This window comes from Stegodyphus dumicola, chromosome 5 (assembly GCF_044657685.1).
Source record: "Stegodyphus dumicola isolate Sdum_Otavi_A_Nest chromosome 5, ASM4465768v1".
In the NCBI taxonomy this organism is placed as follows: Eukaryota; Metazoa; Arthropoda; class Arachnida; order Araneae; family Eresidae; genus Stegodyphus; species Stegodyphus dumicola.
In genome coordinates, this window is record NC_140772.1 from 197,561,502 (window position 1) to 197,576,965 (window position 15,464).

Here is a 15,464-nt window from a genome sequence, read left to right on the forward strand (position 1 = left end):
AACGAAGTTTTTCGTTGTGTCTGAACGTACGTACGTATGTATGTGTTATCTCTCATAACTCAAAAACGATCGGCCGTAGAACGTTGAAATTTTGTATATGAGACTGCTATAACATCTAGTTGTGCACTTCCCGTATTTATTGCAATAGGCAGAACGAAAAGTACATATATATTCACCTCCTAACCCGGCTTTTAAGTCCTTGCCCGTCCTTTATTTTCGAAATTGTTGGTCGTAGTCATATATTTCCAATTACATAAGCATTTTATATTCCTACTTTAGCAATGTCAAATTTAAAAAAAAAAAAAAAAAAAAAAAAAAAAAAAAAAAATTGACAAATAACGAAATCTAATTTTTAATGCGGTCTTCCATTTCCTATATTTATATCTGAGGAACTTTTATACTCGTTATAAAAGAATTATGGATATTTAATTTCAAACTTTGCAATTTCTTATGTCATTTCCAACTTGCCTTCAGAGAGTGTTAACTTAAGTTAGAATAATTCGTGGAAATTAGTTCAAATGAAGTGAAGCAAAAAGTGTATTTCTCACGCTTTCCTAGCGTGTCTTCGTGGTGTAGTGGTTCTGCACGCTGGGCCGCTATTCCAGAAGTCCGCGGTTCGATTCCCGGCGAAGGCGGTTGCTAATTTTTCATCTTGCCTGCTTCCAAAAATATACCTAATGTCTCTACAGTGGCGCCCGAACTAAAAGGGTTGTGGATGAGGATTCTCCACACCCAGGATTTGGCAATTGGGTCCCCTAAAAACCCCAGTCGCCCTTTAAAAAGGGGAGTATATAAGGTATTTCTCCTGCTTTCCTAGCCTGCCATCGTGGTGTAGTGTTTCTGCTCGCTGAGTCGGTATTCCAGAGACCCGTGGTTCGATTCCCGGCGAAGGCGCTTGCTTATTTTTCATCTTGCCAGCTTCCAAAAATACCTAATGTCTCAACAGTGGCGGCCGAACTAAAAAAAGGTTGTTCATGATGATTCTCCGCACCCAGGATTTGGCGACTAGGTCTCCTAAAACCCTAGTCGCCCTTTAAATAGGGGAGTATATAAGGTATTTCTCCCACTTTCCTAGCGTGCCTTCGTGGTGTAGTGGTTCTGCACGCTGGGCCGGTATTCCAGAGGTCCGTGGTTCGATTCCCGGCGAATGCGCTTGCTTATTTTTCATCTTGCCTGCTTCCAAAAATACCTAATGTCTCTACAAGTTTTTAATGTATTTTTATAAATTAAACAAGAAAAATTATAGAAAATGCTAACAAATACCAAAACTTGAAAAGTAGTAGTTTTTTCATATTCATAAACCAAAACTAAATACTAACAGGTAACTAAATGGCTGACCACATTCCCCCCTAAAACTATGAAATTTACCCCTTGCGGTCGGAAATCTTCACTGTTTAAGTGCAATCATTTCCTTGGGCCGCTCTATCTCTCCTGCATCCATTCGTTCTGTATTCGCATCAGGGGTCTGATTTACTCCAACATGAGTACAGATTATTTGGAAGGACAATCGGCATTCTTTAACCTACAATTCTCAGTCTCTCTCTCCCCCTCTTTTTTTTACTAAACTCATTTAAATATGCATACAAAAACTTTCTATGCAAAGGAAAAACGCACCATTCCAGTATTTAAAATAGCCTACTATTCTTTCTCTCTCTCTCTCTTTTTTTTTTTTTTTTTCCCCGCTTCTCAGTGTTTTACTATCGCACATCATTTGCGTAAGTGCTGCGATCAGAATCATTTACATTTCTTATCCAGCTTTATGTATGGTGAAAACTTCAAGTCTACTGGATGCTAGTTTCGTGGTGCTGGATTTTAAAGGGTCAGTGGTGTATGATTTAGTACTGATGCCATATCGAAATGACGCTCAGTCATCATGGTAAAAAAATGCGGTCTGAAACCATAAAATTGCTTCAACAGACTTATTCGCTACACAAAATTCTAGTTTTTTTTCAAATATTTATGTATGATCCTATTTTCCAGCATCGATGCGTCTTTGTAGCCACTTCTATTCCCATGAATATTTATGTGTGGTGACAACTGCTACTCTCTCCTTTTTTTTTTTTTTTTTTTTTCCCCCATTTGCTAGGACAAGCACTAAAGTATTATTCCTTTCTTTTAGAGTGCTAAGCTTTAGTAAAAAGTAAGTTTGGGTTTTCCCCCAAATAAATGAATAAATAAAAATAAAAAAAAAAAAGTATTTAAAATAAAATATGCTCAAGTGATTAAGAGGTTATTATCCCACAAGGGGACTCAAACGTCTTGAAGTTTTAATACTAGCTACGGTAAAAAGATGTTTAAAAAAATGTAAAAAAAAAACATATTTTACATGTATTCATGTCAAAAAGAAATTAATTGCTTTTGTGCTATTTTTATACTGGTTCTTTTAGTTCAAGTTTAATGACTTATTCATTCATGAACTGAAATATGCGAAATCCTAAAATTCACGTAATCTCAAGTCCCATGCCCTAGACTGGTTCAAGAGTTAAGCACACAGTGCAAACGAGCAATTTTCGAAAGCGTAGCTGAATATGCCAGCATTCCTGAAGGACTGGAGGATGTTTATTTAAAATGCTGATACGAAATGTTTATAACTTTGGGCGTGCTGTTGGACGCAATGAAGCAGGACAATCAACCAAAGATATCTGTCTTTTCTATGACGTTGATGGATGGGTAATTTCTCGAATGTGAAAACAATTCCAAACAAGTATATTTATTTACTTATTTTACTAACGTCTTGTAATCAAGAGCTGAGAATTTCTCTTTAGTCTTCTTTAGAATTAGAATATATTTATAAACGAACTTTTCCATCTAACGTATTTTTTCAAGATTGCAGAACAAAATGTGGATTCTACCGAATAAAAGAACCTCAACTGATATTTGATATCATTTTGTCAAATTAGATAAAAAAAGGAAAACAATTGTCAATAGACAATTTCCTGTTCTTTGGGATCTGCCTCCAATCTAAAAATTTATTTTTTCATTGTGCTTTGTAGTAGCAACAAAATATCAATTATAGTAAAAACATAATGTAATCTTTAAAAAAAAGTGAGTTTAGTTTTCATTATTTTTAAATTTTATAATTTTTTTTTATTCTGGAATTTTATTATTGTTTTATGTAGGAAGATATTTGTAAGGAATCTCAAAAGTACAGTTAAAAGAAATCAGTCCACTGAGTAAGCGGGTTGGTTATTTCCAGCGATCCCACTCCTGTTCAATTCTTTCTGTTCACCCCCCCCCTTATCTTGGCACAGCGCTCTTGATTCTACCTGTTCCGAGAACATTCATCAAGGTCATTGTTAGTGAGCGGTGAATCGTTAAAATCACGAAATGCGACATGTTATGTCAGCAAAAGCCATGCACTCAGGATGTGGCTATCGCCCAGGAGCCTGATTCAAGTGTCTCTTGCACTTCAGTGAGCGAACAGTTCCGATCTGATCCCTCAAAGGAGCAGTTTTGTCCATCGCCTATGACTCTCAGTCCTTGAATTACTTTATTGTGCTTCTTACACTCTATTCTATGCATTATGCTGAAAATAAAGATCTGAAAAAATGCACGACTGCCTCTTCACCAGAAGGATATCTTCAGCATCATTCACTTATTTTATTACACCTACATAAGTACTTAAGCAAACATCTCCACAATAACTATCCTTGATTCTAAAACATTTCAGTTATTTGCAGGAATATTCCCTTTACAAAAATAACTTTCAATAACGATCTTATTGCTGATCTCTAAAACGTTTTCAAAGTTTTTTTTTTTTTTTTTTAATACAGCCACCGCAAAAGGGTTCACTTTATATAATTTCTTCTTGAATTTTATTTAGATGTAATTTTATTGCGCTTTGAATCATGAATGTTTTTGCAGTCTGATTTACTGAAAGCAGCAAAATTTTTATATATATATATCCTCATTCTCTTAGTTAGGACTTAATACATGGTATTTCTATTTCATTATACTTTTGTAGCAAAAGAGAACTTTTCTTACAACAGAATGCGAAATACTTGGAGAATTCTTGAAAGTGCATAATTTTTCCCCTCTATTTTTTTAATATAACAATTATTGACAAATTCAAACGCAAAAATCATCAGAATTGTCTGCCAAGCAGAGAAAAATAATAAATCATTTAACAGATGCTGATTAAGCAATGCAAAAGATTGCAGTAGATATGAAAATTCACCCAATATTGCAAAATACACCTTTGGAAGAGAGAAAGAAGATAAATTTTAAAATACAAAAAGGTAGATAAGAAAACTTAGTAGCAACAATGTGAGATATTTTCAATTAAAAATTTCCAAGAGAAAAAAAATATGAGTTATTGCAGAAGTTGACTAACCCTTTCCAGAGAATAGAAAAGTCAAATAGATTTTACTGCTTCAAGGAGCAATGAATAATTTGGAAGTAAATGGCATGATATCAATATTATGTAATAATGAAGTGCCCAGATTTTGCTAGAAAATATAAAGACTGAACAGTTGTATGGAAAATTACAGTATTTCCAATAGACAAGCCACAAATTGAAACATTATCTACAAAACAGATGCAGTATGCTAACTAAAACAGACTGCAATGAAAAGCTGCACTACGAAGCATAAAGTTAATATTCTTGTATGTAGATCCGTTATGACATTCGAGTAAACTTTACGATAAAATGAATTAGAAAGCATGCCATCAAATCAATATTTATCTTGGCATACCAAGCTAGTTTCATCTTATTTGCTAATACTTCTATCATCAATACCATAATAATCTAAAGAACTTCTCTAAAATCTATAAATACTGTTTAGCGAAAACGGAAGCTACTAGAATACTTCAACTTAAGTTTCCCACCACTGCAAATATCATTTACACAAAGAGTTTATGTTGGCATGTTTAATCATATTTTGTCAAAAGATTTTTGGTGCTTGAAAGAAAGACTTGCTTTAGAACACTGTATTGTGAAATTCGTAAAAAAATATCATTACCATCAAGTACAAGAGGTCTGAAATTGAACTATCACATTACCAGATTAGAACCATCATTTACTTCCAGTTCTGTTGCAAAAAGTCAGCTACAGGATGTCACCGAATCATGTGTACAACTTTACTAATGCTGTGCCATATGACGCTGTGAAGGTTTGATATTGAGTGTTCAAAAATAAGGACTATGACATTCAAGAAGAAGAGCACTTTAGACAGCCTACTGATGTTGATGAGTATTCAACCACTCCAGACCTTGCTAAGGAGTTAGACGTTAGTGCTATTCCCATTAACTGCACTGTACATTGCATAAACTTGATATACAAGTTCAATCACTGAGTGCCACATAAGCTGACTCAAGCAGATAAGGACAAATGGTGTTCGGGCCTCCACTAATCTGCTCAAATATCAATGCAAAGACAAAATTTTTGGACTGATTCGTCACTGATGAAAAGTGGATTTACTTCAACAACACAGGCCAATACCTGGCTGGCCTCTACCTGGTGAGTCCATCAGTAGCATTGCAAACAGAAATTTGACTTAAGATCATGCTTTGTATCTGACAGGATTGCCGTGGTATTATCCACAAACAGTATCTGGAAAAAGGTAAAACCCTCAACAGTAAGATGTACAGCAAGATGCTAATCCGTGTTGACGTTGCTGTTAAGGAAAAACGCCGAACTGAGTTTCGGTGTAAAAAGGTAATGTTCCATCAAGATAATACAAGACCACATGTGCCTCATTCACCACCTGGACTCTGTATGAACTCGAACAGGATCTTTTGCTAGACCCACCATACAGCCTTGACTTTGCTCTTTCGGTCTTCTACCTTTTTCCACATGTTGCTAATGCTATCTTCCATTCTGCACAGGGTGCCCGAAATAAGGTTGATCTATTTTTAGATTTGTGGCCACTAAGTTTTTGAGCCAAAGGCTTTGAAAAACTACCAAAGTATTGCCCAAAAATGATAAATTTGGGTGGTTATTACTACCTGCACTAAAGGTACTACTTTTCATGGTTTTTTTTCCCTAATTTTATTAAGAATGTTTTTTGAGAGAAAACATTCATTACAACCAGATATTATTGCTGCAAACATTTATCTTAATTGCGCTGAATATCTGTGCAATTTTTTAAATCTAATATTTAAAAAAAACTGAAAATTACATTAAAAGATGTACTTCAGGAAGAAATAAAATAAGTTCCTCAAAGTCAGAAAGAAAGGGAATTAAGGCAGAAGTATTTTATCCAAAATGTTGATTTTTATAACATTACTTTCGACTGAAAGCCTAATACAATGCTCTTTTTATTTAAATTAAATAAATATAAATTTTTTAATTAAGAGATGGTATATGTTCTTATGTATTCATACAAAATTTCATATATTTAAATTAAGCAAATGCAAGATATGCAAAGATAAGACTTTATGATCGCAAATTGCAAAATATGTTGAAAGCAATTTTTATATCGTTACATGATCATAAAAAGTAGTGTTTCTCAACTTTTTTCTCCGTGCACCCCTTTTATCATTGCTAGAAGAAAATTCCTTTCTCCTTCTCCAAACTCTAAAAATACATAGACATTTATTTCGATTTAGATTATTTTTAATACATTTCCAAAAATTAAACAAAAACGAAATGAAAATGTTGGCAAATACCAAATCTTGAATAAAAGTAGTTATGTTCATAGACTAACAAACTTAACAGCTAAATAACAGTCTGACCATATGCCCCCCAAGCAGCAAATCTCTGATATAAAGTCTTTGTATAACTTAGCAAGAAAAAAAAAAAAAAAAAGTTTCAGATTTTAAATTACGTCTATAGGGGCCTTTTTTTAATGTTTTGTGTGTTACCTTTATTTCTTCACACTTAAACCATAAAATTCAGTTCAAGAGCAATATCGCAAAATAATTTCCAATACACAGTCTCGCGCAATTATTTATTAATTTTTTTCCTGTACAACGTTGCCACTTTGAAATCCTTGAGTTTGTTAATCAAAAAAAGTTAAAAGTTTTACAAAATTAGAAATTGATAAGAAAACAAATTCCATATTTCAAATTTGGGCTTCCAGATGCACATATTCTCAGGAGGATTATGGTATTCAAAATTTGATGGCTCTAGGTACCATTGTTTTATCACAATACGAGAAACATACATACATTTATGCACATTCTTTATTATATAATTTCTTTAAATTTAGTGGCAACAATTTGAAGATTGAAACAACGCTTGTAGCGGATCAGTGCAAAATGACAAAAAGAAATTAATTGTCCTGGGCAAATTGCCCCTTTGGACTAATAATGTTTCCCTGATAAACAGCATGTCAAAACATCCTGGCACTTGTCTTAGTAATGAAATAAAAATTACCCATGGAAATGAAAAGTGTTAAATTCAAGAATTATAAATTCAAAAAGTGGAAACAGATGAAATAAAAATTGCACATATATTTCCCAACAGTTTTATTTTCAAATCTTTTTATAGTACTTTCATTTAAAGTACAGGTGGCTGTACATTTTGGAGAATAACAATGAAAACTCCATTCAATAAAACTGTACACCTCACATGAAGACAGACAACTATGCCAGCATTAAAAGGAAGGAGGATCATAATTTAAATTACAAGACTTGCTTTTACAAAACATTGTACAAACATTAATTATAAAAATTGTTTAAGTTATATGGCAGATACATCAGACACTGTGTATAAAATGCAGTAGAAAGACACATGAATAATCATAATGATTCAGTTTTGCATGTTCATATAAAATTGGATTAATGAAGTTAAAAAATAATGTTATGTTAGTTGTTCCCAGCAAATACTAAGGCCAAAAATAAAAGGGTAAACATATTACAGATCTGCAAGAAAAAGAACATCAAAACGAATGACTGTCATTTAATCAACACAGTCAATTTCTAGAGCACCTTGGTCATAAGTTTAAAAAATATTATGCTATAAATTAAAAATTAAAAATTATTCAGATGCTTAGAAATAATATTACAGAGCAAAAACAAAAATATTTTCAATTGTATCTTCTGAAAATTTCAACATATTTTAAACATTTTGCATATACACAAAAACTGGTTTGAAAGTCATTAAAAAAATGTACATTCCTATATTTTTCATGCATAGTAAAGAATTATCTAAGGGAAAAAAAAAAAAAAAAAAAAAAAAAAAAAAAAAAAAAAACCACCAGAATTTTTTTTAACAATTTGTATATCAGGTGCTGCTGTATCCAAAAGGATCTCATGATTTATAAAGTATAGACAACACTAGACATGCTGCCACTAAATAAGTATTTCTGATGCGAATTTTTTATTTTCTATGCGATATAACAATTGCAGATTTGTAACCTTTCTGTGTTTCTGATAATATGAAATGTTGTATACAGTGAAGGACTGCAAAAGGTAGGAAAACATTTAAAAGAATGGTTCTTGCACAGATTTTTCATGAACGAGAAGACTTTTGATTGCAGTTTACATCAGCACTTAACATTTTTAAAAATAACTTAATATTTTTGAAACTGTAGAGTGCTTCAACCCTCCAACCTTAAAAAAAAAAAAAAAAAAAAAAAAAAAAAAAAAAAAAAAGCAGCTTGCATGAAATTTCATTCTGAATATGAATTCTAGTACATAAGGTAGCTCTATAAAATTTGTCATATTCATGAATTTATTGCTTTATAGTAAAGTCTAGTGCTATTTCAAACAAGAACTGTTTCCCTATAATTCTCTCCTTCCCCACAAAAAAGAAAAATCCTCTTATTTCATACATGATTGTATATCATTGAAGAGCAACTATTTGAAATGTGTCCTGATTTTAAAACACCTGTATTTAAAAACTTAAGTTATTGACAGTATGTTTATAAACAGAAAAATCATATTGTCAACCAGATATTTTCATCTAATAGCCTTTCTGGTAAAATAAAAATTAATTAATTAATAAAAATGCCACTAAATAGTGTTAATGGGGGAAAATCTTGGTTTTGAGTAACTGTACATGTTCTGCTCCCCTTTCCTTGTAGTATAAAACTATTAAACTTTGAAAACATAAGCTCCATAAACATAGCAGAGATACTGGAATAAGAGTGAAAGCTAAGCTGTCTTATGTTGATTACAAGTATTTTGTTAAAAAAATTAACTACGAAGTTTGGATTCTGAAATTTAAATTGAAGTTTCAATAATGTTAAGCTATTTTTGAAATCAATAAGTAGAAACTGTGTATAAAATATCTTATTTGAAAATTTAAGATGACAGATTAGTTCAAACAGATACACTGAAAGTACAAGATGACAAAATAATAATAATAGAAAATAAAATTCACAATAATAAATCAATTAAAAAAACTATATGGAAATGATTCTTAAAGATGCTCTAATAAGTCTATAAAAGAAACGACCAATGACCTCGCCAGTCCATCAAACCAACCAAGAAAATATACTTTGAGACGTAATCAGTTCTGAAAGCCATTATTGCAGGAATATTTTAAGTAGAGAAGAAATCTTTCCCTTCAGTACAGATAGTTGTTGAGTAAAAGATGGTCAGAGACAAATTTATGGACAATGAAGAATAAAAATAGGGAGAAGAAGATACTCATAATTATTTTATGAGTAGATAGATAATGAACACTTTTTTAAGCAATCATACTTACACCTCCCCCAAATCTTTTCTTCATTTTATTTCTTGTGTGTTCCGGTTGGAAACAACAGACCACAGATACATGATTCTTTCACAAATCTGATTAACTTTTTTTAAAGGGTCATGAATAATTTAACTATTAACACATACAGAAAAACATTTCAGAATAATAATTATAAATTTAAGGTGCTTAATTTTAGGATAAAATGTATTCTTCAGAAACTTCAGACATTATTACTGAATAATTATTCTCATTTTAAAGTTCAGATTCATAAAGACAGTAAAATCCCACAAATTCGGATGAAAAATATTTAAATTTTGTTAATATTTTTGGCCAGAATAATTCTGACGAAACCACAATTCTTAAATTTCTCCAATCAAATCTATAACAACCTGATATACAAAGTATGTTTACGTCCTAGATATACTTTGCTTTTTAATACTGTTCTAAGCATCTGACTAGGACAATACATTAGATTTCATAACTGGAATAAATTAACAGATTTAAACAAGGATACCTTGAAATATTGATATAATTGGTATGTTTGCAAAATACAATACATCCACAAAGCCCTAACTGAACCTTTATTTTCACAACTGTTGGTTGTAGATATATGGTTCTCATCTACAAAAATGTTTTGAATGCTGCAAAGTTTTGTGTTTTGTCAAATTTAAATAAATAAATTTTCTAAAAACTATTAAATGTAACTTTTATAAGTTCTCCCAGTCTCTATACTCATATTTAAGAAAGTATTATAATCGTCATGAAAAATAAACACAAAAATGTTGACTACTGTATGACAAAAATTGACAGGGATATTCGGACTTCAAAATTTGTAATTTTGACATCGTATTAAATTTATGTTGAGGAGTCAGTTAATATATAAATTAGAATAATCTAAGGCTGATTATTGTCCCATTAAATGTATTCAATAATATTCTTTTGTGACTTATTAGTTTTTAAATTTATAATTTTGTTACATTTGGTATGCTGAAAGAATTTTCACACAAGTGATATTAAATTTCCAAAGTCTAAAAATATGTTTTAATATTGTCATGAAATTTCATTATTTCAGAATCACAATTTGGTAACTGTACAAAAAATTTATTAAAGTACAACTGTTTTCTTTTTTAATTAATGCAAATAATATTATGAGTTGGCTACGTGGCAAGACTGGAACCTGCTAGTGTTCGCTAGAATACAAATTCTATAACATTCTGTGAATAAGATCCTCATTTCGAAAGAAAATTATATTAATTAACAAGTTTCACAATAATCTGCACAGGAATACTTGTTCCTTAATCTCTTAACATCAGAAACCTTTTTCTGAATTATATTTTATTATTCCTTATGAACAAATGCAAACATTTTGCTTTTCAATTTATATATGCCCCTTCAATATGATTTATTATTTTAGTAGCAAATATCTCAAGCACTGTACGGAATTCAAACTTTGTGCACTTTATTTTTTTATAACAAGTTCAAATTTTTCCTAAATATAAGTATTGGAAAAGTTCAAATTTTTCCTAAATAAAGTAAGTTAGAGTGGTGGAGGAACATGTAAAAGTAAGATTTTGTATTTTATACAAAATTTTTTTATATTTAGAAGTACAAAAACACGAATTTTTGCATCATTTAAAAATTTTTGTATAACAAAATATGTCTACGGCCAATAATTATGAAAATAAATTCTGAGTAAGAACTTTTGTGGGCCTGACATATATTTCACATTTTATATCACATAAAATTTATAACTTTCTTCTTTCTTTCCAAGTTGAAATACTGAAATTTGAACGTAAATAATGTTATTAATTATAAATTAATGCAATAGTTATAAAATAAAAAAAAACATGAAAACATTTTTTAAAATAGCACAGTTATGAATATACAGTACTTTAAATAAAATTTTCAGTTTGTATCTTGAAAAATCTATGGCACAATTGATCACAAAATTCAGAGCAATCTATCGAACATAATCCACAGTAATACTTAGAACATAATTCAAACAAACTCATTTGCACACTACCAAATACTCAACAATGAATTTTCTGTTATCCACCATAAAAAAAAAAAAAAAAAAAAAAAAAAGGTTTCAATATTTTTCTCAATTTTCTGCTCTTGAATTTGTGCATTCAATTTATGTACAGCTTTTAAATTAAGCTTTACATTATAGATACAAAATCTTTTTTTACATTATAATACTTTATGGTTTAAATTATTATTTTTTGCTAATAATACAGTGAATATAAATTATGTAGACAGGCGGGGAACAAATGATACAGTACATACACTATACAGACGAATGAAATGCTCCATGCACCCATATGTGGATTATCTACAGTTAGATATTTTTATGTACAATGTATAAATGTTCTACAAAAATAAACCCATACAAATATACCAAGAACTATGCCCATGGTAAATATGATGATGGTTCGTGGGCTAACTACAGGTTAACAGAAGCACCAACAATACAGCATTTCTGAAAGCTAATAAAAATTGAAGACTATCAATGCCCATTAAAAGACTAACAGCAAAACAATCACTCGACACTCAAATTCTTAAATCTGAATATGAAGGTGCCTGAGACACATTCAGTGTTTGTGAGGATTCAATGTACTGCACTACCAGCCATTTTCAGACTTCCAGAGAGAAAGAGTAGGTTGTATTACCAACTCCTTTCAGACTTCCAAAAAGAAGAAATTATCTTCTTAAAGTAGTTTGTGCTTATGGGAACCACAAAGGTAGGCACTGTAAAGCATCAGCTGGATCACAAAAATTAATTACATTGGATCATTTCTCATCTTTGGTACTCATCTAAAGGCTTAACAATTCGTTCTGAAAAATAAAAATGAAATAAAATTATTATAGCCAACAGACATGTAATATTTTACCTATACACAATACTTATAACAGTTTATTACAAACATCTATTTGCGATAACCATGTTAGGAACAATTTTTCTACCATTTTCTACTAAAATTTTTGCATTGTTTCTCCCTTTATTAAAAATTTAGAATAGCATAATTTGTACTAAGAAGTAATAAGTATGCATACTTTTATTATCATTATTATTACTGTCTAAAAATAGGTAAAACTAGTTCTTTTTTAATAGCAACATTATAACATACAGGCAACATTACAGGAAAAAATTTATACCAAAGCATCGATTATTCCAAGTTTCCTTGGTGTGTCTTGGTTATCTTTTCTTGGGCTAGCTTAAGACCTTTCGATTAAAATGATGTATTCCATATAATATGCAAAATTGAACTATTTTACTTTACTTTATTCATACAATAAAGGCAGCTATGAATTGAAGGTTTACTATAAATAATAAATATATATTTAGATAATTTTAAAGTATATTATAATGAGCGAATTGGGGCAAAAAAGTTTTTCACAAAATTTTAAACTGGTTGCCAGGTAGCACCAGTAAGTCCCTTAAAACAGTTTTATCTGCCTTATTTCATTTGGATGTCTGCTTTTGTCTACTTAGAACAGATTTAGACAATAAATTAGGATTACTTTAAAGTTTATTTCTGTGAGAAGAGGAAATTACTTTTGCATATTTTTTAAGTCTGTTTTACATTTGTTCATTTTAGTGTACTAAAAATGGATATAACGCCTAGAAAAGAGGAAAGATAACTGCAATTAACAATTACGCATCCATAACTGTAACAAATACTGCTTCTGTGACTGGTATTGGAAAACCGAGCATTTCTTGAATTTTGAGGAGACACAATGAAACTGGACCATTTCTCCAGAAAGGATGGCAAATATGGGAGAAAAAAGAAAACAACTCTAAAATCTGATTGATTCCTATCCAAAAATAGTCTTAAAATACAATATAAACAAGCATAGATCTATTATCTATTTGCCTTGATCTTAATCCTTTAAACATGCTGCACAGACTTTATTGTTAGTCAGAAGGAGAGAAAGCCTATTAAAAAATAGCTTTTTAACATCTCATGAAGAAAAATGACTACTGTGCCCCCCCCCAAAAAAATACTAATGTTGGGCCACAAATGACTGGAAAAGGTTACTTTCAGTAATAAGAGACTCATTTATTTATTTATGGTTACACATCTAATGCTGTTAGATGAAGAACAGGTGAATCAATAAGACATCCAACAAACCATAAAAGGCCATCGAAAACAAATGTTTTAGGGTTTTTTCACTGCAGATGGCACTGGAAATCTAGTTTCTCTTGACAGAATGATGACTTCATCAAATGGCATAGAAATTTTAAAACACAGGATTATGCCAATCTCGAAAACTTTTGCAGGGACATCTGAACATGACTTGACTTCATGCCACAATTCAAAATCTGTCAGAAGGTTCATGTTGGAGATTAAAATTATTGTGGTAGAATGTTTTGGAAATTCATCAGACTTAAACTGGATCAAAAACTTCCAGTATATTTTCTATCTAGAATATCTTGGCATAATGGACTGAAAGACAAAAGAGCACATGATTAAGAATGCTAAAAATGTATGCTTCCATGATAAGATTATATTATATTCCATTAGAGATGTCATTTGAGCTCAAGGAAGACATTTTTAGTCCAAAAGGACTTTGTCCCTGAAGGACTATTGTTTTTGTTTTGCAAATGTGTTGAAAACTTGAAAAGGCTGTATCACTTTTCAAACCGTTGCCATCAAATACTATCGCCCTGTATTATATTTGAAGAAATTAAATAATGAAGAATCTGCATAAATCTATGTATGTTTCTTGTATTGTGATAAAACAACTATACCTAGAGCCATCCAATTTTGAATGACATTATCCTACTGCGAATATGGGCATCTGAAAGCCCAAATTTGAAGTTTAGAATATGTTTTATTACCGATTTTATATTTTGTAAAACTTAAGAAAATTTTAATTTTTTATTAACAAACTCAATGATTTAAAAAGTGAGCAATGGCAACACTTTTAGTTAACCATTTTTTAAAATTATTTTTTCTATTAATTTTATTATCACTGTATATGAAGGTATGTACATAAATTATCAAGAAAAAAATCATTTTGTCTAAATTAATTTGCACATACAATAATTATATATAATCTAATACATATAAATAAGGAAATAGATTTAAATGTAAAGTAGTTTCAAGATCTCATTCATATTCAATTATTTATAGTTATGACAGACTACATTTTTCAACACTTAAAACGTTAAGTTATTTTTATAAGCATTTATAAATGTATATCACAAAAACAAAGAAATACCCACCATTGTAAACTTTTAAGATGGCTTCACAAACAAATTTATACTGACTCTAGGGAAGAAAATGAAAAAAATTAAGAACCATTTTATAAATGACTATCCAACAAAAAAATTCAGTAATAGTTATATTCTATAATACTTGAATATTATTTATACATAATCAAAACTGATACATATACAAATACTTACAGTTGTTTGAATAAGCATCGCTCTTTGATCTCGCATAGCCCTCACTATGTCTAGAGGATAGACAGGTTCATTGGCTTCGATAAGGCACATGGCAGTTTCCATTAAAATTAAAACACCAGTTCTTCCAATGCCAGCACTAAATAACAGTAAAGAGGTAATTTACAATGGGAAAAAAGAGAGTTTACAAGAAACATAAATAAAAACTTCCATATGAAATGATCAGTTAGATCAAGAAGCAAAATGATCTTAGATACAAATTTCATAAATTCCATTTGGGGGACATGTTATGCAGACAGGGATAGAGTCAAAAATATTCTCAAGAAGAAATCTTTTTGAAGCTATGGTTTCATATTAGTGGGAAATCGGTTTCATAGCAATCGAATCACAGCAGCAAAAAATTGTAGTGCTACGAAGTACTGAAGTAGCAGAGTACAAAGCATTAACTGAAGCTTCAAAAGAAGTGAT

General features: G+C 30.7%; 1 protein-coding gene across 4 annotated transcripts in view; it reads right to left on the reverse strand.

The window, feature by feature from the left end:
• Positions 1-7,395: 7,395 nt before the first annotated feature.
• The window catches only part of Ptpmeg (protein tyrosine phosphatase Meg), a 205,052-nt gene continuing 196,983 nt past the window's right edge, over positions 7,396-15,464 (reverse strand). For all 4 annotated transcript variants that reach the window (XM_085817528.1, XM_085817527.1, XM_085817525.1 and 1 more), the window contains 3 exons: positions 15,000-15,135; positions 14,817-14,862; positions 7,396-12,421 (listed from right to left, as the gene is read on the reverse strand). In XM_085817528.1, coding sequence (XP_085673654.1) covers positions 12,384-12,421; positions 14,817-14,862; positions 15,000-15,135 — 220 coding nt within the window. In that variant the 3' untranslated portion in view covers positions 7,396-12,383. The remainder of the gene's footprint in view (positions 12,422-14,816; positions 14,863-14,999; positions 15,136-15,464) is intronic.